Here is a 27,277-nt window from a genome sequence, read left to right on the forward strand (position 1 = left end):
TGAGGAAACATTATTCCTTGAAAAACCTGGCTGCTGTTGCATCTTTCGTGGTGGCGAGAGTATGTTATTTGACTGCAAATGAAGGAGAAAATGCTTTCACAGCCTGTGTTTTGCCATACAAGATTCATTGAGCTTTTATGGCCGTAGCCCCGTCTGCATGCTGGGTTAACAATCACAAAACCACATGAAACTGTAGTTCAGGAGTTATTGAGGCCTGGAAATGAAAGGGCACAAATCCTAAGAGGGGATCGCACCATCCCAGAGAACAAAATGAACAATAAATAATGAGGAGCAATTTAGGCTGCCAGAGCTGTGGGATCTGCACTAGCAGGCATGGTCGGCAAGGATGCATTGAGCCCTGGGAGCTGCTGCACACTCTTGCTATGTTTCTGGGAGACACAGAGGTGGGAGGGAGGGGGAGGGAGGGTAAATATGGGTGTTCAGCCCTTCCAAGCCTTGCATGTGTTGCTGCATGGCCAGGTGAGGCAAGCTCAAGGTGGTCCGCATGGGACCTTTGGCATATGGGGAGGGGAGGTTAAGGCAGCTGTGGTTCTGGGCTGGTCCTGGTCTGTCACTTTCCTTGGTCGTGTGGTTGCCCGCTGGTTAAGGACGCCTAGGAAAGCCCTTCCCTGCTCTTCCATGGTGTCCTCCAGCACTGCTGCTGTTGCTGTGCCACAATCTGTCTGCGTGAACTTGGTGGCTGGGGTCCCACACACCTCCCCCAGCATGCACGGCCCAGCAATTTCTGCTTGCTCAGTGCTTCTGTTAAATTAGCTGTCCCCTCCCTTTGCTGGCACAGGCACTGCTGGCATGAAATGCAGTAGTCTGCCTTGTCCAGGATTCATCCAGACATTTCCTTCCCTTCCGGGCCGTGTGATTTCCCCTTCCCCACAAGTGTGTCTCACAATTCAAATTCACTCTGCTTCCCAGAATGAATCCTCTCTTTGCAGAGGCCCCTAGCAGGGTCTCATACCTGCAATATTCAGAGTATTTAAGCTCCTTGCATGCCAGTGAGGTGGTGTTAGTCCTATTTTAGGGTTAGGGAAATGGAGGCACAAAGGCAGCTCAGCACCCCATAGGAGAGTCAGCAGCTGTGCTCCTCCAGACCTCAGATGGGCTGGCTCCAGGGCCACAGCTCATGGCAGAGCTCATGTATAGCCGTAACACAGTGGCCGTGCACTGGTGTGGAGGCTCTGTGCTCTCCCAGAACCCACTGGCCATGGCAGACCTTTCTGTGAACCGGGGCTGTCTCTCCTCACCCTAGGCAGCCCATGGAAAGGGGTGAGTTTGAGGTTTTCCTGCAAGAAGGGGTCTTTCTGCAAGCCAAGTCAGACAGGAGATTGGCAACATGCCAGGCAGAATGATGGGCGAAATACACAGTTCAGTGTTTCAAATAACCACTGGCAAAAAATTTACCTTTTGGAGTCTAACTGGAGCAGGAATCTGGCCTGGGGGATGGTTTTAGTTGCAGGGGAGAGTAGATGTCCCGTCCTTGCAGTCCCAGGCATTGGACACTGGATCCTCAACCAGGGTGGAGCAGGACAGCATGGCTGGTTTCAGCTGGGCCAATTTACATCACTCCAGCAAGACCCAGCCTGGCTGGTATCAACCCAAAGCTGTCCCATAGCCACATGAATGGCCACTATTTCAGGATTTGACCCTTGAGTCCTATCACCTTTTCTCTGCTCTGTTTTCTCTCTTCATAAAAAAGAGTAAAATCAAACCTCTCATTTTCTACTCCTTTATTCCAGCCTCACTTTGTTCCCATGTTCTGGCCTCAATTTAGCAGACACTTCCCGAGGCTGGAGGATAAGTAATTGCTTTTTGGTGGCTCGCCTACCCCTTGGATCCTGGTGACTGCTTTCCCTCCCTGCCGAAACACCGGCCGCCAGCTGCTGAGCCGCAGTGAAGCCGGGGCAAGCCCCCCACTCACAGGCCTGGTGGTGGGGTGCTCTGGCCCTGCATTCCCCGCCCACGTGAATCCCCACTGTTCCTGCGTTAGGCAAGCTCCCAGATGTCTGTATTCAAGGTGCAGATTTCTCCCTGCGTCAGTGCGGCGCTCCGCACGGTTCAGGCTGCAACGGTGGAGCAAACCATGCCAAATAGATTTGTCAAGTCTGCCGCAGCTTGATTTGGTGCCATGAGGAGCGGGGAGGGAGGGGAGGGGGTGGACAGACAGGGACTCTCTATTCCTCTATATACATGCAGATATGTAAGTATATATATATACATATATATATATACACACATACATATATATATATGCACATGCACACATAGGCATATGGGGTATATCAAACACTGCTCTGAATTTCTGCTGGCTGTGTGGGCCAAAAGCAAAGCTCTGCCTTGTTGTAGGCGGGTCAGCTAACATTCACATCTTCATCAGGGAACTAAAGCAAGAGAAAACCAGCGAGTGCAGGAGGGGTGGAGAGGGGGTGATGCTCTCTGCAGAGGATGGGGAGCTCTGACTTCCTCCCTTTCACCCCCCCCACTTCCCCTCCTTCCAGTATTTCAGAGGAGAGCGGGGCCAGAGTGTTTCCCTGCAAAATGTGATGTCTCACCTTTGAGTCCCCAGCCACTGGCACTCACAGCAAGAGAAATGGGAAAGGCAGGATGAGGCAGAGGAAAACAAGATTAATATGTGCTTGCAGCAGACAGGGCTGGCTGGGCTGTTTCCATACCGAGCACTGTTGCGTTTCTGGGGTGGAGAGGCAGTGGGAATGCAGCGGCAGGTCTGCAGACAGCAGGAGGGGAGCCCCGCACTCACACCTTCCCCTTCCCACCCTATGTCTGCTGGGCTTTCCCCCTGCCTGGCAGCCCGCTCCCCACAAAGCCCAGCCCAGCCCACCCCAGACAGCCCCTTGTCCAGGGGTTGATGCTCTGTCCCTGCCCGGGGTGTGGGACCAGGGGGAGAGGCTAACCCAGTAACCTGGCTGAAGGTGCAGGGCTGTCTTCCTGTGCGTCCCCCGAGAGAGGAGATAGGGAGGAGAATGGCCACCACCACATGTTGCCCCATATTCGCCCCTTACTACCTACCAGCAGATCCCCTTGGGACAGGGCCAAACAACCCCTGTCCCAGAAAGGCTGAGCTGGCTCTTGCCCTCCCTGTTGCATCTCCCTCTGTGTCATCCAGGGTCAATGGCCCCAGAGGTTATCTTCCAGGCACTGACCCTGGTGTGCATGCCGAGATCTTATCTAGCGGTTTGCAAATGTCTTTAGAAAACAACAACTCGTTCTTGAACCCAAGGAAGGAAAAGAGCACCTGGCAGGATTTGACCTTTTGTTTTGGGCCATTTTCTTCAGGCAAATTCAACTATGATGGTTTTATTGGAAAACAAAGTGCTCATCCATTCTGGTCCACTTCCTTCTTTGTAGGGTCTCGGGTTCCAGCTCCCGTGTGGTCTGAGCCACTCCATCTTAGTAACTGTGGAGATCAGCTCACAGGGATCATCTAGTGTGGCAAGGGACTGGGAGACGGGATGGGTTTCAGGATTCAGGGTGGGTTGGGAATGTGATGGATGGTTTTGCTGCCTCCATTGGTCTGTGTGTAAAATGGGAGAATGCAACTGAAACATTTGCTTTGAGAACCTGTAGAAGTCAATGGATGAGAAACGGCAGCAAGGTCCAGCTGATACGCATTTTCCATTTCCTACTCATTTTGCCAGCTTTGTGCTTGTTGTCAGCTAACCTTCCTGGGTGGTATTTCAGGTGGATGTAAGAAGGCAGTTTGAATTGCTGCAAAGAGCTGAATATCTCTGCTGTGCATGGAGCTGGGAACATCAGAGGTGTTTGGTGCTGGCAGAGAATATTGAGGATGACTCCTTGGAGACCCTTGTGCCTTCCTTTAGGAGCATTCCTCTGTCCTTTCAGTTCTTAACGAGGTCTCATGTGTTCATTCACCTGGGGAGGTAAAGAAAAGCTTTCAGTCCTGTGGCTTCTTTACCTGGAAAACTCAGGAAACACTTGCATGATCAGGCAGAAGGCCGCAAGTTCTTCTGCACAGACACATCATGGTGCAGAGGGTTTTCCCAGAAGCATGCCCATGTCCCAGCCTGCTTCTGCTGGTTTCGCAGGCAGGACAAAGATGTCAGGCTTTGGGAAAGGCAACCCTGTGCATTCAGTGTTGGTGCAGTACCAGGGGAGAATTACAGCCCTGGCTTTCCTAGCAAGGCTGCAGCTTTGTACTTGTGGGCCTGCTATCTCCTCTGCAGACTAACAGAGTGCCACTCCTCGTGTCCCTGGTGACTCCGAGATCTGAGTGGAGCCCCTCAAAGACACGGTGCTGGCAAGCCCGGCCCAGCACGCTGTGCCTTGCCCAGACGTCTGTGCTTCGTTGAGTGTTGCCAAGTATCATTTTTCTTTTACCTCCTTGTTCCTGGATTTAATAAATCCAGAACTATCCACCCTCCACTCGAGCCAGAATCCTCCCACCATCAAACATGCCCCATTTTATGCCTTCCCTATCTGACAAGGAAAATAATCTCCCCTACTTTTCTCCTTCATGCTTCTCTGTCTAAATCCTGAAGCCCTAATCCTGTTAGCATGCTCTGTTCCAGGGCTCTGTCTCCATGGGAGAAACATAATCCTGCAGTAAATCTAGTGGGTCCAGAGAGACACATACATATGGACGAAGGCAGGGCTGCTGCCATCCTTGGCCTTCTCCTCTGCCTCCCCCAGCCACTTTCTGTAGCTCCCCAAGAAATGGCATAGTGGCCAAACAGCACAATAAATAAAGCAGGAGAGAGGTTACCTCCTGCCCTCTCCCTGAGTCACTGGCTCTTCGACTTCACAGTGCTTTTTGTCTCCCTGTCCTTCACTCTAAACTCTGCCATCGGCACAATTCCCATACCCACTGGAACTAATGCAGCTTCAAAAATCCCCCCATCATCCCAAGGCGGTTCCTATGTGTTCAGGAATATGACTCGTAAGTGTTGGTGTGGAGCCTGCATGTGTGCGCACATGGAAAACTTGCCCAGTCCTCCTCTAGCCTAGACATCATCTCCCACCACTTGCTTTCTGCAGCAAATTAATTAAGCAGGTCAGCTCTCATTGATTATCAATTTCATCTTATATGTAGACCTGCCGACTGGACTAAAATGGAAGTAAACGTAAAGTATATGGGATGGGGATGAGCAGCTTTTTGATTCAGCAGTGAAAATGGGTTCCCTTGGCTGCTTCTTGGAAGGTGGTTTTAATTTGTTAATGGTTTTCCTATTCATTTTCTGGCTCCGTCATCCTTCAGCGCGTGTGCGTGTGCATGCGCGTGCGTATGTGTGCTCTCTGCTGAGTGTGTATATATCTATCTCCTTAGATCGCAGCCAGATTTTTTTTTTTCTGCTGGTGTAAATTACTGTGACTTCTTATACTTCGATGGCGATATGTTGATTTACACCATTCGAAGACTTGGCTCAAAATATGTGCTGAGTGGGATGGGAAGCAGATAGGATGGGAGGAATAGCAGTGTTCTATTTTGGTAAGGGGGAAGAAATCTTTGCTTTCTTGGCGCTCCCAGTTTCACACATTTTCCTGCTAGTTCTTCCTATGCCGTGAGTGCTAATTTGAGGCAGGATGTAGAGCCTGTTCAAGTCAATGGGACTCTCTCCACAGTGCGCTCGGGCTCTGGGGTGGGCATTTTCAGTGCAGAAGAACTGTACACTCAGGGTCAGACCCTGGTCAGCAGCATCGGGACCTGTGGGCTTATGATGCATTTCCACTTGGGAAGGAGGCTGAATGGCCAGGCATGCAGGAGGACCCCGCGTCTCTAACAGCACTAAGCACCTGCCCTCTGAAAATGTCCCCTTTCTGTCATGCTGAATGGGGTGCAAAGTAATGATTTCCTGTGATCAGTTGGGGCTTTTTAGAAACAAGGTTCATTGGGGCAGGTCCTGCCAAAGAAGCTGATACTGGAGTTGGAAGTCAGGTGCCATTTCTGCCCTCACAAACTGGCAGTCCAGAGTGTCAAGGCCCCAGTTCTGAGTTATGTCGCTTGCTGAACATGATCCAGCCTGAGGAGATTACTGGGCGCCAAATCTAAAGCAGAATTGAGGTTGCTCTCCCTGGAAGCAGGTGGTTGGGACTAAGGTCGTGTAAGAGATGCTTTCAGCAATGCATGTGGTAGTGATAAAGTTTTTGGGCTCAGTCCTGCTTCTGCTTTCTGTCAAGCTTGACTTTGCAGAAGTCAGCAACAAATTACGCTGGTGTAAATTTGGATTCTGGCCCCTGATGCTCATATGTGCGAAGTGAGCTAAAAAAGAACAAAACTGGAAATATGTTAAACCAAAAAGAGCAGCAAACCTCATCAGTGACTGTTAAACATGCTGGTCCATATGCAACCTTTGGCTCATGGAGTCTTCAAACTGCTGATTGTGGGAAGCGAAGAGAGGTTGCCAGGAGAAGACTCCCCCAGGCTTGCTGCCCCCAGGCATCTGCTGGGGCCACCATCAGGAGCTGCCCCTGGGACAGAGGGACCTTTGGGCTGACCTGACGTGCTGCTCCTCGTGCTAAAATAGTTGCACCAGCTCAGATAAACATTTCCTGTCCTCCGGTGTTAGGTTCAGAGGTAGGGTGTTGTGTGTCAGCTCCTGTGTTGACATAAAGCTGGAGGCTTTGCTGTGGTGTGGAAATGTATCCTTTCAGCCTGCGTGTGTGCTGTGTGTGTTCCCACAGGTTTACAGGTCACACACACACAGGCACACATGCATGCCTGGAGAGTGTTTCACAGTAACCACTCTTCTTATAGCCCTCCTGCTGGAAAAAAGGGTATTTGGTGTCTGCTGAGCAAGGAAAAGGATGGGAAGTGGGGTCAGACAGGATAAAATAGGATATTAAAAACACATAAGCCATGCTGTGTTGCTAAACGGTAGCAGCATGATGTATATTCTCCAGATTAGCATTTCTGCTCAAATTCACATCATCCTCAAATCCCAATTACCAGCCAGATTTGCAACTAAGACCTTCTGCAGGGCAGCTTCTCCCTGTCCTGCCGGGAGCGCTGCCGTCCCAGGCTGGATGGCAATGCGCAGGGGCAGCCCAGAGCTGGTTGTGGTGCTGTGAAGAGCTGCTGTCCCTCTCTGCGAACACCCTCTGTGCACCCTGGCGTGCTGGATCCTGGGAGGAGAGCAGTAGCATGTGCCATCTGCAGACCTAGAGTAGTAGGAGGCTTATAAAATGCTTCTTAACTGCTATTTAAGGCGAGGGGCCAGGATACAGCCTCACCCCTTTTTCTGTCCCGGATCACGGGGATCTGCAGTTGAATTGTTTGACTCTCGCCTCTGACAGGAGATTGGTGCCAGAGATTACACTCTCCTGCTTTGCTCTGAGATAAACTTAGCGGGAGCTCCTGTGCTTAGCACAGCATATGCAGGGTAGGAGCTTGCAGAAGAGCCCAGCCAACATCTCAGTGCGGATGTGGCTCCTGGCTGAGATCGGAGGATGCTCTAGCCCTGTCCTGAGAGTCTGTGTGCTTGGAGGGAAAGTGGACAATGCCTGCAGCCTCAATCCGTGAGCTTTAGTGCTTTACGCTGGGAGCAGAGAAAGGGTTGAAAATTACCCTCAGGTTGCGTATTTCCTCTTTTTCCCCCTTTTCTTCCCCACGGGGGCTCTGCAGCCTGAAAAAGAAACAAGTATCCAGTCCTGGTCCGGCCTATTAAAATAATGGGAAGGAGGGGTAGATCTAACGTCCATCTGGTAGTTATTGATTATGGCCATCTGGTAAGGCAGCAGCCTTTCCATATCATGTCGGATCATAAAACTCCCCCGAAAAGCTGTCTCTTTGGTGGGCTGCGTGTGCGCCGGAGAGGCAGGGCTGGCTGGGACGGCGGCTCGTCGCCCCAGGCAGAGGCAGCATCCTCCCTGCTCATGCCACTGCTTGCACACGATGTTTCCCAGTGGAGCTCAGTGCAAGGATGCGTCAGGATGTCAGCCCATTTGCCTGCGGAGGGGAGGCAAGATCTTACACAGGGTTCGGGGACATCTGGCCTTTTGCATTGGAGCGGCTCTAGATTTGGGGGTGAGATCAAAGCAGCTGTGGCCTGACAGTCCAAGGTGCCTCAAGGTGCCATGAGAGGCAGCAGAGCAGCAAGCTCCTGGTTCTTCTGCCTGATGGGCGAGTCCATCCACCTACCATGCTGTTCTGCCAGCGGCTCGTCTTTCCCTGCCTGCCCCTGAGTGCTTGCCCTGGCTGGAGGTTGGCCCTTCCCAGAAAGCCTTAGGTTTTCCCTGATGAGATTATTTTGACTGCTAATCTGGTTATTTCTTTCTACCTGGAAAGGACATAACCATATTTGTGTCCTCTCTCTCTTGCAGACATTTCAGGCCAACGAGGATGCCACAGAAGTGGTTCTCAACAAGATCCACAGCCCGGTGCTCACACGCTTCGTGCGCATCCGTCCCCAGAGCTGGCACAATGGCATCGCCCTGAGGCTAGAGCTGTATGGCTGCCGCATCACCGGTGAGGGTCACCTCCTCCCCTCAGCCTCAGCCCTCCCCTCTGTCCCTCTGACAGCCTGTTCTGGGGTGCTGTCCCCACAGCTGTTATGGCTGCTTGAGGTGGGAATGGTGACACTGTGAGCAGCATGCAGGTACCCGTCCCAAGGGATGCACTTGGGGGGACAGGCACTCAGGCCCCAGAGGCAAGGGGGAAGTGCCCAGTGCTGTGCTGGTTTAGTGTCCAGAGCTTAAACCTGTGAGGAAAACCACAAGCGCTCTTTCAGCTGCCCTGGCTGTTCATGCCCTTTCCTTCCCTGCAGATTCTCCCTGCTCCAACTTGCTGGGAATGCTTTCCGGCCTCATCCCTGACTCGCAGATCTCAGCCTCTTCCATCAGAAGCTACGACTGGTCTCCCAGTATGGCCCGCCTGGTTAGCAGCCGCTCAGGCTGGTTTCCCCGTGTCCCCCAAGCCCAGCCTGGGGAGGAGTGGCTGCAGGTGGACCTTGGCATACCAAAGAATATCAAAGGAGTCATTATCCAGGGGGCTCGTGGAGGGGACAGCGTGACCACCACTGAGTCCCGCTCCTTTGTGAAGAAATTTAAGGTGGCCTACAGCATGAATGGAAAGGACTGGGACTTCATCCAGGACCCCAAAACAATGCAAGCCAAGGTAGGCATTGCCTGGTGCAGCTGCAAAACAAGATATGTTTCCAGCTGTCTTTAGTCTGCCTGATGGGGTCTTGGGAAATTAGCTGTCTCTCCCCACAGAGACCTTGTGAGTCACCAAGGAATTCCAGGTTGTGTCCCCTGGTCCTGCTCCTAAGCTGTCCTAGAGGGTGTAGGTTCCACCTTGCCCCAGGGACGGCAATTTCCCTTCATTTCTTACTGCGGACCAGGGCTGAGGATGTGGACATCACCTTCTGATCCTCCCAGCTCCTGCAGGTCAGAGCCTACAAGATGGTGTGCTCAACTATGTTTGACACAAACTAATTACATATTTAAAAGAGAAAGGTGTTGCTGTTGTGGCTTGCACCTCTGGAAAAGGAAGATAAATCACAACTTCTCTTTGGAAATTTGCTATATCTGAAGTCCCTTTTGCCACACTGATGTGATCCTGAAATTCCCCATGCTTTTCCTGTATCATTGGAGTTCCACATAGTCTTTCTGCTAGTGGTATGGGAGTGGCAGGGAGCTTGAAAATAAATGAATTGTCTGCTACTGCCTGTTCTGTTTTTACACAAATTCATCTGCTTCTGAAAATCCGGGTAAGTTTTAATTTTTTCTGACCCTACAAATGAGTCTTAGAAAGCCTGATGCTATCTATAGCACTCTGTTTATTCCCCACAGACTTGAGTTCATGCTCATAAGCTGAAAAGCAGCAGTACTTGGACTGTGAGGAAAACAGAGCGTTTACACTGTCCTAGAACAAGCAGTAGCTTCTTTATTTGCCAAAGGACAAATCTGATCTTATTTATATGTGAAGTTAGTGGATGTTCCCCCGGCTTCTCCTGTGTGGCTTGGATCAGAATCTGACCCTTGGATATAAAGCAGAGGCCAAGAGAGATTGTGCAAGTTTCTTAGAAACAGCCTGTCTGGTCCTCTTGAAACTGAAGCAGAGCAGCCCAATTTCTGCTCAGCTGGACTCGATAGCCTGGAGTCGGACAGCTAACTATTTCAGACTGCATCTGTGTCCTGCCAGACCCAAATTACAACGTCTGGTGGAAAGCATGTGGGATGCACACATCACTTGCCTTTTCTCTCTCTCTTTCTCTCTCTCTCTGTAGCTTTTTGAAGGCAACATTCACTATGATATCCCTGAAGTCCGGAGGTTTGACCCTGTTCCTGCCCAATTTGTCCGAGTGCACCCAGAGAGGTGGTCCCCAGCAGGAATAGGAATGCGCCTGGAGGTACTGGGCTGTGACTGGACAGGTAGGAGCCCCAGTGAAGAGTCACCCACTCTGGGGCCATGGTGGGTGCTAAACCAGCAAGGTGCAAGTGTAAGGTGATTTCTCTCCCTGTTGTCCAACCTCAGGGCCGTACTGTGTCAAGGAGACTGCAGCCATGAAGGCAGGACCTGCAGTGTGGCCTAAGCCCATCTTTTAACTTCCACCTTACAAGGAACTGATCTTGACACAACTTGCAGCAGCAATGTTTGGACCCTAATCCAAGCTTTTACAGAGACCTATGCAGGGTTTGTCCCCAACCCCCTACTCCCTCGTTTCAGAACTTTTAACTGGATGTTGTGCAGGCTTTCCCACTTTCCATGTTGGATAACATTTGGACTTTTTAATACAAATGTATAAGACAAAAATAGAAAGAGAAGCAGAGGTGCAGAAGAGGGGTGCAGTGACCAGTACACTGCCCTACACTGAGCTGCCACAATAGATTTTGCTGTAAAAGCAACTGTTCCTCCCTCATCGAACCCCATGTGGAAATCCTTTTGCAGACAAGGTTGGGGGTTTGACTGTATGACATCTCTACAACATCCCTGAGACCGGGGAAGTTTGTTCACTTTTGCCCACCTGTTTTTCACAAGTGGTATGCCTTGCAGCCGCCATTACTTTTAATACAGAGGTGAAAACTGTCTGACACACTCACTGGGATCAGTAGAGGTTGTGCCTCTGACCCTTTTGAGGATCAAGGGTGATTGGTTGCTCCATAGTTTCATCCCCGAAAGGCAAAAATGCACCCAACAGCTCATTGTGTCTGATGCTAGGTTTTCAGTGCCAGGGGCTAGTTGTCCCTTTTTCTAATCTATTTTATTTTTAATAATCTGCTTAAATCTGAATCTGGTGTCCAGATGTCAGTGATAAAGAGGTATGATTTCCATTTTATAAACACATCTGTAGAAGGCATTTTCTCGTAAGAATTCCCATTCTAGGAAGCTTAAAAGACAAAGAGCTTTTTCCACCCTTTCGTGGAGCCTTTACTACCCCTTTGTCCTGTGATGTGCTGTGAGATGCATTACAAACGCTTAATAGCAAATCACAGAACACACATACACACAGTTAATAATGATAATTTGTCACCTTTGAAGTCAATGGCAAATCTCCGCCTGGACTGGGAATTCATTGCAAATGATCTAAACTTTAAATAAAGATTAGATCTTAATTTAAATCTTACAACATCTTTGGGATGTTGTAGGAGAAGCAGGCACCATGGCTTCCATGCAAGCAGCGGGAGCTGAGGCTCTATGCAGAAGTGGTCAGGCAGCTCCTGCATCATTGCTTCCAGCGGCTCCCAGGAATGTCCAGCTGCCAGATCTCTGCAGACCATTGCTGGCTGGTGCATCACAGATCTGCATCACTGCCGCAAAGGGAGGTGGTCACACAAGACCTCCGACCATGTACACGTCAGCCACTCCATTGCAAATTAGAGAATAAGAGGGGTTGGGCATCCTCAACTTCTCATGCTATTTTTGGTCCAAATTTTCTTTCACAGCTATGTCCACGTTCAGTTTCAATATCAGCAACAACAGCCCGTGTTTTTTCCGGGCAGGGTGCTTTATGGTCATTTCCCAGTGTGGCTGTCTAATCATTTGCACATTGTAATGTTTAAAACTCAACTGCCAAGTCATAAATATTCGTAGCTTTATTGATCTACAGGCATTCAGCTTTGTAATCAGAGCAGGGCTTGTAATCTTGTGGATTCACTGTGTTATAAAAAGCGTTTATATCCCTGATGCAACCTGGGGAGCAGAGATAGCCCATGGCATTATCTGCATGTTAAATCCAGGCTGGCTACATGCAGCAGTCCTCGGCAATGCCAAGATACAGCTCTCCTTCGCTGGGAGGACCCAGGCACATTACAGAACTGGCTGTGAAAACCCAGTCAATTGCATTTGCTTGGGAAGAAGATTAAGAGAGGGATTAAAACAAGCTGATTGAAAATATTTTCAAGTGAGAGTCTAAGCCCGTGTTTACCCTGCCCAGCTGTTTTTATTTCTTGTCAGCAATGAGCACCTTAATTACTGAGTCAAACAGGTAACTTAACAGCAACTGGGCTCACAAACTAGTTGGCTAGTAGCTCAAAAATTGGGAAGCAGGCAGTCAGCAATTGACTTCTTTCAAAGACCTGCCAAAATTTTTCCTCTGAAGAGTAGAGATTGATGAATGTTCACTTGCAGCTGGTTTTCTATCCTTTGAAGTTCCAAACATCTGGTTTCAATTGCTCAGTGACTTTGCATTTTGATCAGCAGTTACCACCAGTTGCACAGACACTTGCTGGGCCAGGGAGAGAGAAAGCGAGCAAGCAAGACCTCTCTTTTTCACTTTCCATTTCACACATCACGTTGTCCTCCCTGCTATTTTCATTATCTCTTGTAACCATCGTGTTGCGGCTCTGCCATGGTAACTGATTTTTCAAGACATATTTCTGCGGCTTGTCCAGGGCAATGCAACACTGTTGATTTACATCCGCTCAGCATCTGTGTCCCGTATGGGACTTGGCTTTCAAGGTCCTTCCACATTGTCACATTTCAGCTATAAATCTCAATATACAAGAACAACAACCTAAAAAAATGTACCAGCTCTAAATAACTTGCAGCTTTTGATATGTTGCCTTCACCTGCTGCTTTTTTTTTTTTCCCTTTTCTTTTTTATGACATTTTTCTGTGCCTGGCTGCTTGCAATTTGCTTCTTGGTAGTGTTCAGAGTTTTATGGGGTTGTAACAAATTTAAACTTACAAATTAAAAGACTTTGAGGTTATTTGGTATTTTATCCTGAACAAAAGACAGCCACTGGAAGAAAAAAAAAAGTAAAAAAAAAACCCTGAGAATTTATGTGCAACATGTTTAATAACAGGAAAATAAAAGGGCAGAAAGAAGCCTATGGAAAATATTCAATGTATTTAGCCATTTCCTCCTGCTTCTGGCTTTATTAAATGATATCCTGAAGGGTACTGACAAAGAAACACAATCACACATAACTGAGCAAAGCAGCCTCTTTTTAAAAGTGGAAAGAATCAAGCCTGCTGTACTCGTAAAAGGACAGACTGCTGGAACCTAATGTCGTTTACTGTTGATCTTAATATCCTTCCCTTTCTTGCTTAAATTTCCCCTGACACCTGCTTGGAGGTTGTTTCACACAGGCCATGTTGGAGAGGGGGAAATTGGACAGAGACGCTTTGAAAGTGTAGTCAGGAGCCTGGAGTGTGAAACCAGATGCTTTCTGCAGTGAGCCAGAGCGCGCTAGGGGATCCTCTGGGTCCGTTTGCGGTTACGTCATTTGTGGGTTTGAGTGACTTGTTTTATAAATTGGCACGATTGGTGGGAATGTTGTGTGTGGTTTTTTAACGTGTCATATGCCTTTATGAAAGAAAAAGACGTTCTGTCTGTGATCTCTCTTATCTGGTAATGACAGCTAAGTGGATTGGCAACACCAGAGTAGATTAAAAAATTAAGAGAAAAAGTAGCATGTATGTCTAGAAGAGAGTCTTGTCCAACAGGACTCTAAATCAAAGGAACTCCCATATGGAAACAGCCAGTTCACTTGAAGTTCAAACCATGCTGACATTTGTAGCATGTAGAAATTTTGTGGTATTCTTGTTCTATCTCTTCCTGCCGTTATAAGAACAAAAGAAAAAATATATTTGCTTTGTTTCCTCCTACCTGGGCTTTATGTACTGTCTATTGCAAATAGCATTTCTAGTCCTTGTTTTTCAGATGTAAAGCCCACTGCAGAGACACTGGTGCCCACTTTGAAGAGTGAAGACACCACCACCCCATACCCAACTGACGAAGAGGCAACTGAATGCGGTGATAGCTGTGGAGAAGAGGAAGGTATGTATCAGAGCAGCACATCTTTATCTCAATAAATGATGGGTTAAGAGCTAAGCAAATACTCTTATCTTCCCATTTGCTCCTACACATGGATCTGATTCCTGGAAAGCTTAGAGTAATATTATTAGTAGTAGGCCAAGATAAAAAAAAAAACAACAAACAAAACTTGCCAAAATCTGATAAGTTATATCAAGGAAGCATGCAAGAGCAAGAGATAGCAGCTAATTCAGTCCCTAGGGTATGAGACTCAAAGAGCTGCTCTCCCAGCTTCCTTATGTGACCTGAAGCAACTCACTTAGTGCCTTGTTTAGAGCCACCTCCGTTCCAGATCCCCTTGGCTGGGTGTCACAAACTCAGAAGGTGATTCAGGGGAGAGATTCAGACTGCCTCGTATCCAGGACTCCTTTTGCAGACCTCACAACTGTGGGAGTAAATCACAACATGTAGAGAAGGCTAGTGTCCTGAACACCTATCTCTTAAGGATCATCTTCCCTAATACCAGCTGCTTAAAATTTAGGAGGACAATCTGGGCTCCTTGCTGCTCCTCACAGCAGAGAGAGGGGAACAGTAACTCCAGGCAGGAATTTATCCCCCCAGTCTTAGATGGCTGTCAGATGTACAGGGAATGGTTTGGTATCTGTGGCACTTGCCTGCCTCTTCTGACTGTAGAAGAAGCTGAATGTTAGTTTAGACTACATGCTGAGCTTGGAAAGAGCCAATGCTGGGGGCGACTAATGCTCTCTGCTTCAGATCCCTACCTGTAAAAGCAGACTTCATATTCTTCTGCTCCTTGCAAGGCGGGATCTGAGCATCTAAAGCTTGTGACATGTGCAGATTAAGGGGAGTGGGCATGGAAGGGCTGTGCAGGGTTAACTGTACAGCACGGTGTGCAGGAGATGCACACCCCTGGGCACAACAGCAGAGCCTGGGCCTCAGCACTGGGGCTTGGGCATTTACACGACTTCAACAAGAAATCTCGGGAGGAAAAGCTATCCTTTGAGATAGCTCCTAGGACTTCTGTCACTTCAGCTTCCAGTCCCAGAGAAAAAATTAATGGGTTTTAAAATACATAAATTAAAAAAAGAACATTAATTGGCTTTTTCACACCTCGCATTGGGATTCTGCTGTAGTTCAGTTCTGGAAATGCAAGTTGTAGAAGTAGCTCAAAGGGCCTGATTCTCATTGCTTTGCCTTAGTGATAAGCCTGTGCAGTTCTGCTACTATTGAGGCACTTGAGAAGCTGCTGACAGGAAATTTAGGCCAGTAATAGTCTCTGCAACAACATGATTCCTGGGTGCAGTCCAGGGCAAGAGAGCGAGCAGGGTATGCTGTGGAGCGTGGAACCAGCCTCCCTGTCAGCTTCCCTCAGATTTAGCAGCAATTTTCATTCTCATACTCCATAAACAATGAGTGTGTTTCTCTGGACAATCAGATTTACGACAGCCAAACAGAAACAATGCTGCTCTCCAGGGTATGAGATTAGATTATTTCAATCTGCATTGTTTTATTTCAAAGTGGGAGCATGTAAAGAAGGCCCTTTGCCCCTCGCAGCAAAGTTCCCCTGATGCCTATTGCTTGAGTCACTCACCTCCTTCTGGCTATCACTCACTTTGTGGGCACTGTGATTTAAAACTTCCTCTTTGCTCAGGAAAAACCCGGCCTATAACTGGGCTCTGACGTGCTTGGGATAGTCTCAGACCGTTTCTGCAGCCTCCATGCCTTATGGCTGCTTCCCCGACCAAAGGAGCCAGCAGCTGCCTCGTTGCTACATGCAGCCCCTGGCATGTGCCCTACTGCCCACAGACCTGTCTCTGCAGGAAGGCTCTCCAGAGCTTTTAAAGCTGTTGACACAGGGGAATTAGCTCTGATCCTGTTTCACAGATGAAAAGTTAAACAACTCGCCCAAAGACCATGTGGTGAGTCCGTAGTGGAGCTAGAAATAGAGGCGGCTCCTTCCACTCAGAATCCAAAAGCTTGAGCTCATGGTGCCCCCACGTTTCCCCTGGTAGCATTTCCACGAGAAGGTAGGAAGTGGTGAGTGACAGCTCACCACATTGACAGACAGCTCCCGTCTGGTGCAAGTGGCTAGATCTGTCACTCAGGAGCTGGGTTTCTGGAGCACTTGAGATTCTCCTTTTGGAGCCAGAGCACAGGCTGATGAGCACAGGGCACTCAGGAAGCGCTCTTCCCTGACATTTAAGAAGGCATTTAATATTTGACCGCTCTAGGGGATGAAGAGAAGGTGCTGATTAGAGTCTGGAAGCATTTGGTACTTGCTTTTATATTTGCTTAGTTTGGTGGATTAGCCGCAGGACGTGGCATGAGCATTTTGATGATGCAGAACTTAATGCTGATCCCTGGACCTGATGAAATATGAGATAGGTTAAAAGCATCGGTGTGAGTGAGATTTCATGCTTTCTTCAGTATTTATGGCTTGCCAGCTATTTTACTTTTGGCTTGGGGTTTTTTTGTTTTTTTTTTATAGAAACCCTTCATGGTTAGGTCATTTTTTAATCCAACTTTATTTTGCTTCTATTTCTTTTTATAAGATTTCCATCTCCCTGCAAACTTCAACTGCAACTTTGATCTCCCTGAAGACCTCTGTGGTTGGTCACACGACTTGGCAATGAGTTATACGTGGTCTTTTCAGCCTACAAGCACCTGGATTGGCAACTCTGAACCAAACCCTGAGACTGTGCCTGGTAAGATGGTTAATACCGTACCAAAGCAGGGAAGAGGGAACTGATGGGGCTTTTTCCATGTGAACAGTATGACTGATTATTGCACAGCTAACAAGAGTTGTGAAGGCTGTGCAGACTTCAATTTTTTCTTTTGTGGAAGATGTCAGATGCTTTGCTTTATGGGTTCATGACTTATTTATAGGACTGTGGCCCCTGGCACTGAATTATACTAACTGTCCTCTTGAGATAGCCTTGAATCGGACACTGGGCTTTGAATCCCCTTTGCCCATGCAGGTTAGCCCGGGCTTTGTTCCACATCCTGATCCAAACGTCCTCTGTAGGACTCAATGCTTTTTCACCAGAATGCATTTCCTCTTTTGTTAGAGATGCATTTCTTCTTCCCATATGTCGCCTGGATTGCCTATAGTCTTCAGCTATTCTGCACTCTGGGCTTGCATAGGCTAGATTTCAGCGTCCTCCAAGTGAAGGATGAGCTAAGCCCTAAGAATGCAGAAATATGCCAGCTCCTTGCTGTGTGACTTTTGCTCTTTTTCTCTTCTGTGCTTTGGAAGCAGAGACTTGCATGAGCGTGGCAGAGCCTAATTTATGGAGGACCTCACTGAGATGTGCTGGCATGGGTTGGAAAGGAGCCTGCCTCTAGCAGTGTGGTTGATATATCAAGTTCTTCAGCTTCACATCTTGGAACTCGCCTCGGGACTAGTGCCCTTTCCTTACCCTTGTTGACTTTGTGGCACGGGTGACACAAAGAACATTTGCCAGTTTCCTTATAACTGTAGATTACTTCACTGTAACATTGCTTCTCTTCACTATCATTCATTGCTTATGAAACTCAAGGGTTCCCCAAAGAGAGATGGCTAATCTTACCTGGCTTTAGCTCTGCCCTGATGCCCAGTGACTCCAGTGCCTGCGTGCCATGTGCCCAGGGAGCTGTGCCTGCTGTGGGCTCCTCCCCGCCCTTCCCCCCGGTAAGGTTGAGTCTCAAGATGCAAACATTCGGGCGAACCTGTTAGCCACCTGGCAGAGGCGCTGGCCAGATTGGCAGTGCCGCCAGCCAGTTGGAAAGCTGTGCAGCCAACACCTGGTAGGCAGTGCTAAAGAGGAAAATATGTATTCCAGAAACATATGGGAAGAGGAGAATCTGCTACATCTCCACACACAAATCACCCCCACACAAATGCACACATCATTTCTCTCTTCAGCTCCTGAGGTGCCCGGCGTTTTTCTAAGAGACACGGTAATGCTGTAAGTGCAGCCTATATGGACATCTGACAAATTCTTTGGCGTGACATAGGGTCACAGTGTCTGCTATGGAGAAAAACATTTTCATATTTCAAGTGTTTATCTCTTCAGCATTTGAGTGCTTTACAAGATTAATATCTGGAGCTCAGTGGAGCCTCAGGCAACAGGAAAGAACACTTACAACCAGCCCCAGACTTAATAACCCTCCCCATCTCATTCGCTGTAATAATGTTTAATTAATATAAGCCTCCTGCAAGTAGGATAAAAATTACTTATTTTTATAACTCAGACTCAATTTTTCATTTCATTTCCTCTCCCCTGAGTCTCCCTACAATTAGTTGGCCATAGTTTCTTAGAAGACTCTGTTGTATGTGCGCACGTGTGTGTGTGTGTGTGCGCGCGCTTGCGCAGCCCAGGAGAGCCTGGTGCTGTCTCAGACAGCTCATCTCACAGTTCTGTTTTTTACCCTTCTACCTTTTCTTCTCTTTCGTAGTTACTTATGAGTTGCAAAACTTCATCAATGCAGCCAGGGGGATGTTTTCCTGCTGAGTTCAGTGATCTGTTTTTGTGCCAGTGTGGAGAGCTCTCCCTTACGGTGCTATGCTGAGCCAGGCACTGAAGCACCATCGGGCTGCAGGCAGGAGCCCGGCAAGTTACAGGCTGTACAGGCAGAGGAAGGGGAGGAGGTAGCAGCTCCAGGGGGGCTGAAGTGATTTGCCCATGGCAGTGGAGGAAGTCAGCAGCAGACACCAGGCACAGGCTGAGGGATGGCTGTTGGCACTGCCATGGGATCAGCTCCTGGCTGGGTCGGGCAGGGATGCACCTTCCCGGCAGCTGTGCTGCTGCCTTGTCCATGCAGCGCGGGGCTGTAGAGGGGCTGACATGCAAAGGCGTTGCTGCCGCGCCTTGCTTTGGTCCTGCTTTTGGAAATTAAAATGACATGACACAAAAGGGAACAACTATTTGCTTTTTTCCTCCCCGCACAGCTTTTAAAAGCAACTCGAGAAACATGAAAAAGAGGCCGATGCCGGCCCCTCATCGGGGACAGAATCGAAGCATTGTTTGGTTCACACTCCCCCATTCTTCCCTGCCTTTCCCTTGCACTCCCTCCAGCACTTTGTTTCTACTTAAAAAAAGTCATCCTCAGACTCCAGGGAGCAAGGAATGAAAAGCCCTTGTTCGGGGTGGTCTTTACTTGTGAATTCCCCACCCCAGGGTGAGCAGTTGGGTGAAGGAGAGCAGCTGTGCTTGGTTTAGGGGCAGGGCAAAAGCTAACGGGAACTCAAAGCCGCTGGAGCCCAATTTACTCTGATTTAAAGGTGCTGGCCCTGGCTAGAGGCCGTGGCTGCTCCATGGTAGCAAGGAAATGTGCTGTGCCTTTAAGAGCCATGTGGGATGTGTTTCTATTTCTTCTCAAAATGGCAAACCAAAAATTAAAATTAAAAGGGAAAAAATAATAACGAAAGGAGGAGCCCTGGCTCAGTCTGCATGAGAGGGAGAGGGGGAAGGAAATGACCATGGTGAAATATCCTCTGTGAGGCACTTGATTAGAAAAGTCTGCTGAGAGACAGGCCTGAATTCCTCAGATATCTCCCGATTTCATTTTATGCGCTGCGTGCAATTCCTCCTTGTCTTTGGCGCGGAGAACTTCTTCTCGAGACTGACAAGACACCCACTGCTCTCATTCCACTATTTTTATTTCCAAGATACTCTTTCAGGCAGCTCTGCATTTCTTTTTTTAGCCCTGTGTTCCTTGGGCTCTTCACACCATGGATTAGCTCCACGTCCTCTCCTGCAGGCTCCCGTTACACGTCTGGGGGACCCGGTTGGTGAAAGTGGACCCAAAGTGCCCAACTCAGCAGAAACCCAACATGGTTCCAGCTGTTACCATGCCCTTTAGAAGCCTAAAAAATACTGTTGCTCCCTTTTCCATGCCCCCATGAGATATTGCCAGGATTTTTCCCTCTATGGATTTTCAGAGGCTTCCCATCTGTAGAAAGATTCCCCTTAGCTGCACCTAGCAAGCTTCAAGGAGCAACAAGTTCAAGTTTCAATGTCTCATTCTCCCTCCTGCTGCATGCAATGGCAATGTGCCATTGGTGTCCAGATAGAGGTCTTAAGACCTGAAAATAAATCTGGGTTGGTAAGTTGGGCACCTCAACTCTTCACTCTTTGAATTTCACCAGGGTCTTGATCCTGAAGGGTGTAAAGATCCTGGTTCATATCCTTAGCTGGTAGGTGCAGTTGCATTGCTCTCAGTGATGCTACGCTAATAAGCCAGCACTGAAAAGCTGGAATTGGTCTGTTAGTCTATTTTTCCCCTCCTCTTTTCTTGCAGTTATTAAGTAAATACCGTGTGGTCCTGGAAGAGCACTGTGGGGTCCGCACCTCTACCACATGCTGCTTCTCATTTGGGTGAGCACGGCGCCGGGGTCAGAGCCGTGGCTGCATTGTGAACCCCATGCTGTTTGGATGTTGGCAGCTGTACATGCACACAGAAAAGGAAGCAGTTTTAAGATTGCAGCTCTCCTGACCACATAGCTCTTGGGCTGGGCTGCAAAAACCCACCGAGCCCTTCTGTTGTGGGCCGTGGCCTCGCTGGCTTTGAGGGTCAGGAATGCTACTCATTCAGGTTGCAGGCACTGCAGGGAAAGGTTTATTTGTTTCAAAGTGTTTCCAGCAGAGGAATGTTTGTAGTGCTCTGAAGTTTCCTAAGAGCTTATTTTTTAAGGAAAACAAATGTTGAGCTGTTTTTAAGCTGATGGTGACCCTTTACCATTCCTGTGTTTTTCCCATGGGATCTTTAAAAGGGAAAGTTTCATATTTTTCCTGCAATCCATGAGAACTTCTGACTGAAGTCCTTGATCCTATTCTGTCGAAACCAGCAGAAACGTTTTCATGGTGTTAATAGAGCGGGGCTGGACTGAATTGGGTCTGCACTTACTCTCATGAGACTTAGTCTCAGGGCTTGTGCCTTGGGGACACATTTTGACCTCTAGGGTCAATCCTGTCCCCTTTGAAGTAGGAGGGAGTTTTGCATGTGGGGTGGTGTGAAAGTCAAGTACTTCTGTGCAATGAGTGAGCAGCTGCACGCTGTGGGAAGGAGACCACATACCTGGCTCTGTCTCTCCCTGCTCCCCCCATATGTGGTGTAGATTGACTCTCAGCAGAGCTGTACATGGCTCTCCTGACCCTTGTTTGCCCAGTGAGGACAGCAAGCCCCAAAATGTCATTTGTGCCTTGGCTGCTCACAGCATGGTAGAGCTGGGACACCCTGGCACCCAGATCATGGGAGGTTTGCTGAGCATCGGCTGGGCTGTGTGAGCGCCCGGGCCACGGGCTAAGGCCAGGCTGTGGCCATCCTCGTGCCTGTACTGTCTTTCATGAGAGAAGAGGCATGAGCATGGCCGTAGTCTGTCCCTGCATTGCCAGCAAAGCTTCTGCACACTTGAGCTGGGCTGGAGGCAGAGCCCCATTCCTTTGGGGCTCACCCGTTTCTTCGCTGCTCGCCTGAGTCCTTAGTCACTTTTTGGACCCAAACACCAGTGACACACGCTGCCTATAAAATTGGGCTGGAATGCTCTCTGGAAAGCAAGACCCTGTCTCTCAAATCTTAGCGCGTGCATCACTCCATCGCTTCGCAGCAGTGACTTAGCAGCCTGTGAGTCACAGAGCCCCATTCGGGAAAGTGTGCGCACGCGAGCAAGCCGCAACGTGCAGCCTGTGCGGTGGAAGCACTGGCTTGGTTAATGCCTTTAATTGTGCGTGCACAAACGCTGGTTGCGGGTGTGTCTGCACACACCCTTTCATGTAGGGGCACGCAGGGTGCCTGCCAGGCTGGCAGTGGATGCAGCACGGTGGTAAGCAGCTCACTTAGCGTAAATGTCAGGCTCTAATTGGCATTTGGTTTGTCAGGGACATCGCGCCCTCCCTGCACTCCTAGGGGGAGGCAGTGCAACTCGCAATTGTGCCACGCTGTTGAGGACGTGAGGCTTAATTAAGAAAGAGGATGTAATGGGTCGTCCATTAGAAAGGCTCCAGAGAGCAGGTGGAGGGCTTGGTTCTGGGCAGGTGTAGGGTTTTATGCCTTTTCATGGACTGATTTAGAGACTGAAATGGCAAGGACTTGGCAGGCTAATTAACACATAATCAAAATTGAGGGGATTTTCCAGCAGACGCAGTGATCTAGTTAATATAAATATTAGTTTTACGGAGGATTGATTTCCCTTCGTAAATGAAAGTCTGTCATTGAGGAGAGGCCTGTCACTGAAATTACGGCGGCAGCCTTTTGAGGTGAATTTGCATGATTTGCCAAAAAAATTAAGACTATAATAACTATCCAATTTCAATCTCCATATTCATGCAGCTGCCATCCCCCTGCTACCAGAGCACCCTGCAGTCATGAGGGGATCTGAGCTGATCCGCTCCCTGGGAAAGGCAAGGACTGATGCAGAAAGACAGCAGGATCAAGCCCCAGTGGGACGTCTCCCCAGCCCTGACACAGCATGATCAGGGGTGGCATATAGGGCTGTGCAGGCAGCAGGCAGGGCCCAGAGCAGAGATGTCACCTATGGGATTTGACAGACAAGAGATGGCTGCTGGTGGGCTGCAGCGCTACCACTAAAACACACCGTGAAACAAGCTCTGCAACGAAGAGTGTGGTGACCTTTGGAAGGATGTAAGTGAAGGCAATTCAGCGTGGGTCCTCCATAGGAGCAGCAGCTGTAACCCAACGATATGCAGCAAGGGGGAAAAGCAGAGGGAATCTGAAATGGTAATTGCTTGTGTACATCCTGCCCGACATGTTTTGCTGGAAAGCCTCCAGGTGTGCTGCTGAGACCAATGAGGGAAGGTGCTTTTCTTGGGAGCAGGGGTGAGACGTGCAGGACCCAAGCACAGACAGGCTGACCTTGTGGAGGGGAGCGGCTGCCATGGCTCGTGGTTACAGCCTGACCCAAACCGCGAGGCTTCATCCCCCGCTGCCCCTAATGTCCTCTCAGATGGCTTGCTAGCAGGAGGGGACAGGCGTGCCAAGAGGAAACCGCGTTGGCCAGATGGTTTGTTTGCAGAGCCCGGCTGGTGATTTATCTGGGACTCACTGCCATGCACGTACAAGCGACTCTGCCATCGTCTGGCTGGGGATGGTTGCATGTTCACGCTCCTCTGGCTCCCCTACATCCTGATGATCCCATAAATCTTCCACGAGATTTATGCCATAGCATCAGTTGCAAAAACAGCGGTAGGTTAAAATGCCTGAGCAGGTTTGTCCTGCCTTCTTGGAGCCGGCGCTTTGAACTATCGGTGCCAGTTCGGTGGGGGTTGTAGCTGCCGTGGTAGCTGGAATAGAGGCTGCAAAGCAAAGTTCTGGGAAAGAGATTAAAATACATTTCTGATCCTGGAAGAATTGATCAGCTCATCATCGCAAGGCTCTCTTGAAGTGTTTTAGCAGGGGAAATCAGCCTTTCAGGTGCTTTCTGTGCCAAAAGCTTCCATTTACTGTATCAAATGGAGTGACTACTGGAACCACCAGGCTCCCACATGCTGTTCCAACAATTAGCTCCACAGTGCCCTTGTTCAGTCAGTCTCAGCAAATTCACAGGGCTTTTCAGAAGGACCAACTAGCCATTAGAGTGATCCAGTCATTTCATCTTCAGATGACACAGCAAGTCGTGTCTGCTTGCACTCCACTCTCCATTCCAGAAGCTCTTGTTACTAGGAGCAGGACCACATGGTACCCAAACCCACTGCCACTTGCAGACGAGCAGCAGGGTTCATTGCCCAAAGACTGAGCCTCCCCACAGGCCTTGGGATTGCCAGCAGGTTCTGAAGAGCTCCATGGGCCCCAGCAAGCGCTGGGCAGGGAGCACAGAAGACACATGGTTTAGAAGGGCTCCCGTGGCTCTGAAAGAGCCTGTGTGGTTGGGGGGGGGGGACATTGGTTCTGGCTGCGGTTCAAGAGTTTCTTTGATTTCACAGCCTGATAGGAATGGGAACAAATTGGAGGTCAGTGTCAACCCTGGTGGGAGGGATGTGACTCAGAGGCACACAGGCTCTTTTGCTGGAGTGGAGGAGGTAGCGACGCTGGGTACCACCAACTCCTGGTGAGGGGTGTGGATTCTGGGGGGTGTCCAGCTGCACAATTAACATAGTACCCTGCATTCAGCTGTGAGCTTTGGGTGGATCCAAGGGTGGCTCGCATCCCTGCACTCAATCAGGCTGTGGGCACCAAAGGTCAGTCCTGAACTTTGAGGGTCTAGGTTTGATCCTTCTTGAGCCTGTGTGGTGCTTTTATTAAGGATTTGCCATTTCATCTGTGAGATAATCGTATGATTGTAGACTGATTTGCTCTTCCACCTTGTTTGTTGTTGCGGCTTTTTTCTTGTTGTTGTTGCTTTTTTCTTTGAAGAGCCTTGTAGTGAATTACTAAAAGAGGATTTTAATTCAGGAGACCTTGATGACTTATTATGCCTTATCGCTCCTTAGGCATGGAGTACAGCTTGTTCTTTTTTTTTTTCCTTCCTCCACTTGTTTATCTCCCACATCTCCTCCTCCACCACTACCACTCCTAGGTAAATCACAAGAACACTCCATTAGAGAACGGCATGGTACTTTTTCAAGTGATTCACTCAAACAGGAGTGAGCAAACATGCTTTCATCTTTTTTCTGCTGCTGTTTGTTGGCATAAAGTGCCAAGTGGCCCAAGTACATTTCATAGGTGCTAGGAAATATGGCTGGAAAATGTTGCCCTTTGTTTATGTGGCTGGTCAGGGACAGATTTGTCCTTCACGCAGCAAAATCAGTGAAAGTTCATATGGAGTGGATACGCTTTTGAAATATTTTGATCATACATCCCAGGAGTAGAGTGATGGCAAATCTTTCTGCTGTCTTGTCCTAAATTTATTTTAGAAAGCTGTGCAGCTCACGGTGGCTGGTTTCAGCCCAGCTCTCTGGCAGTGACAAACTTGCAGCAGGGCCAGTGGCTGTGTAACCACTGATACATCTCCCTTGGGCTGGGATGTCAGCGGATTGCTGAGCGGCAGCACGGTCAGCTGCTGTTTTCTGGATGGGACCTGTCTTTCGATGCTCAGGAACTGAGATCTAAGTTCAGGTCTCTCTGGTTTAAGTTTTGGAGGTGTTTTGGGTGCGCTTTGCAAACACTGTCAGTGCAGGCACTGCTCTTCTGCCATTGCTGTGGGCACTGAAGCCACAGTGGGAGGAGGGCAAGCAGGCGGCAAGCTGCTGCTCAGAGCTTCACCTGTCAAGTGCAGCAGGCTAAGACATGGGGAAAGGAAGCAACAGACCCTGAGGTGTGGTCCTGGGGCAGAGGTAGTCTGCCAGACTGGCTGCCAGAGGGCTCACATGTGCTGGCATGAAGCACCAGTGACACTTGCCCACTGTGTAGCAAGAGCAAGTATGTTGATCCCTCTGATGAGTGAAATGCGCGATACAGCTGTATCAGTCGTTGGTCTGACTGTGTCACCTCGTACTGCAGGCACTGCAGTCGGAGCAACCCAAGGGACTCTGTCCTGCCATTGGTCATGATGGGAGGGGGAAAGTAAGGATCAGATCAGCTACACACTTGGCACTCAGTCCATGCTAAGGGACTTCAGGCATCCAGGCTGTAAATGGAGAACTCCTTGAGGAGGCTTCTCATCAGAGAGATCTGGAAATCACTGATTCCAGACCAAACCAGCTGTGCCCAGGGATTTGTATCCACAGGCTTTTGCTGCTATTGGTACTCAGATCAAGTATCTCCAATTCTAGTTTCAGCCTTGAACTTCTCCTGGGACATCAAACACACCAAATATCCTCCCTGAGGACTGACGAAAAGCATTGCACAATTTAAAATGTAATATTAAAGCAAGTGAATCCCCTGCTGTATGTATTTCAGCTACCTTCAAGTTTGCAGCTACATGGTTGTCACCTGTGCACACTTAACTCACTGGGACCACATTCTTCCTCTGTGCTGTGCCTTAGGGGCTGTTTTGCTGCATTACAGAAAACTGAGAGCCAGGTTTTCACTTCGTCGCATGCGTCCTCAAAACAAAATTGTCAGCTAGACCCTAATTTTGTGGAGTATTTACCACTGGGGATGAAAAGAGGCAGGATGAACACAGCTTGAGATCCCCATCCCAAGACAAGTTTTCAGCGCCAGCAGTTAATAAAACCCACCTCAGGCATGTTCACTAAGTCAGCTCCCAGCAGAACAAACACAACCCCCTCCCAATGTCATTATCACAGCATCACTTCTGATGATAACTGCTCTTTAACTTCTCCTAATTATATCGATCTTCAGCTTACCACTTTCTGGTTTTGCTGTCAGTCTCCTACCAAACAGTGGTGGCTGGTGAAGGAAGCGTGCTCCTCGGTGCCCTGCCCAGGCTGCAGCAGTGACATGGCTTGCTGCGCCTCCTACCCACTCCTGCAGGCATGGATGCGAGAGCCTGCCCAGCACTGCCAAAGCCACCTGGCAGGAGGTGAGACACTTGTTGCAGGTGGCCATGGAAAATAATATAATGGTGTTTTCCTTTTTGAACAGATGGCAAGAATTACCTGCAGCTGCAGAGCAGCGGAAGGAGGGAAAGCCAGCGAGCCCGGCTCATCAGCCCCACCATCTATCTGCCCCGGAGCGCTGTCTGCATGGTCTTCCAGTACCAGGCATGGGGCAGCAACGGGGTGATGCTGCGGGTCTGGCGGGAGGCCAACCAGGAGCACAAGGCGTTGTGGGTCATCACAGAGGACCAAGGGGAGGAGTGGAGGGAAGGCCGCATCATCTTGCCGAGCTACGACATGGAGTACCGGGTAAGATGCTTGGGGAAGGTGTGCTGGGCCAGGCAGGCATCTCCAGCATCTTTATTTCAGTGTTTCAGAGCCAGGGCCCATTCATCATTAGGGAATGTGGCTGTTTTCATTGTGTTTCTCGAGTTACTATAGTAACTAAACGACACTGTTTGTTATTCAGAGAGTGCCTGTCTTCTGCACAGACTTGGGCCTTTGTTCAGCCTGTTGCCTTTTATATTCCTCAAATCTCCCACTTTGCAATTATTTTCCCTTCTTTTATTTTCATTTTGGTTTGTGCTTCCCCCCCCCCCCCCCCCAACTGATGGTCATCAGATAGTCTGACCA

At 49.1% G+C, this 27,277-nt stretch overlaps 1 protein-coding gene across 2 annotated transcripts in view; it reads left to right on the forward strand.

Annotated features, from left to right (window-relative positions):
- NRP2 (neuropilin 2) overlaps window positions 1-27,277 on the forward strand; it is a gene marked incomplete at both ends in the record, with an annotated part of 88,552 nt that overhangs the window by 39,042 nt on the left and 22,233 nt on the right. For both annotated transcript variants that reach the window (XM_082483484.1, XM_082483485.1), the window contains 6 exons: window positions 8,308-8,452; window positions 8,751-9,100; window positions 10,215-10,359; window positions 14,094-14,210; window positions 16,760-16,912; window positions 26,691-26,953. In XM_082483484.1, coding sequence (XP_082339610.1) covers window positions 8,308-8,452; window positions 8,751-9,100; window positions 10,215-10,359; window positions 14,094-14,210; window positions 16,760-16,912; window positions 26,691-26,953 — 1,173 coding nt within the window. The remainder of the gene's footprint in view (window positions 1-8,307; window positions 8,453-8,750; window positions 9,101-10,214; window positions 10,360-14,093; window positions 14,211-16,759; window positions 16,913-26,690; window positions 26,954-27,277) is intronic.

The sequence above is a fragment of the Vanellus vanellus genome (assembly GCF_965231255.1).
Source record: "Vanellus vanellus genome assembly, chromosome: 5".
Lineage (NCBI taxonomy): Eukaryota > Metazoa > Chordata > Aves > Charadriiformes > Charadriidae > Vanellus > Vanellus vanellus.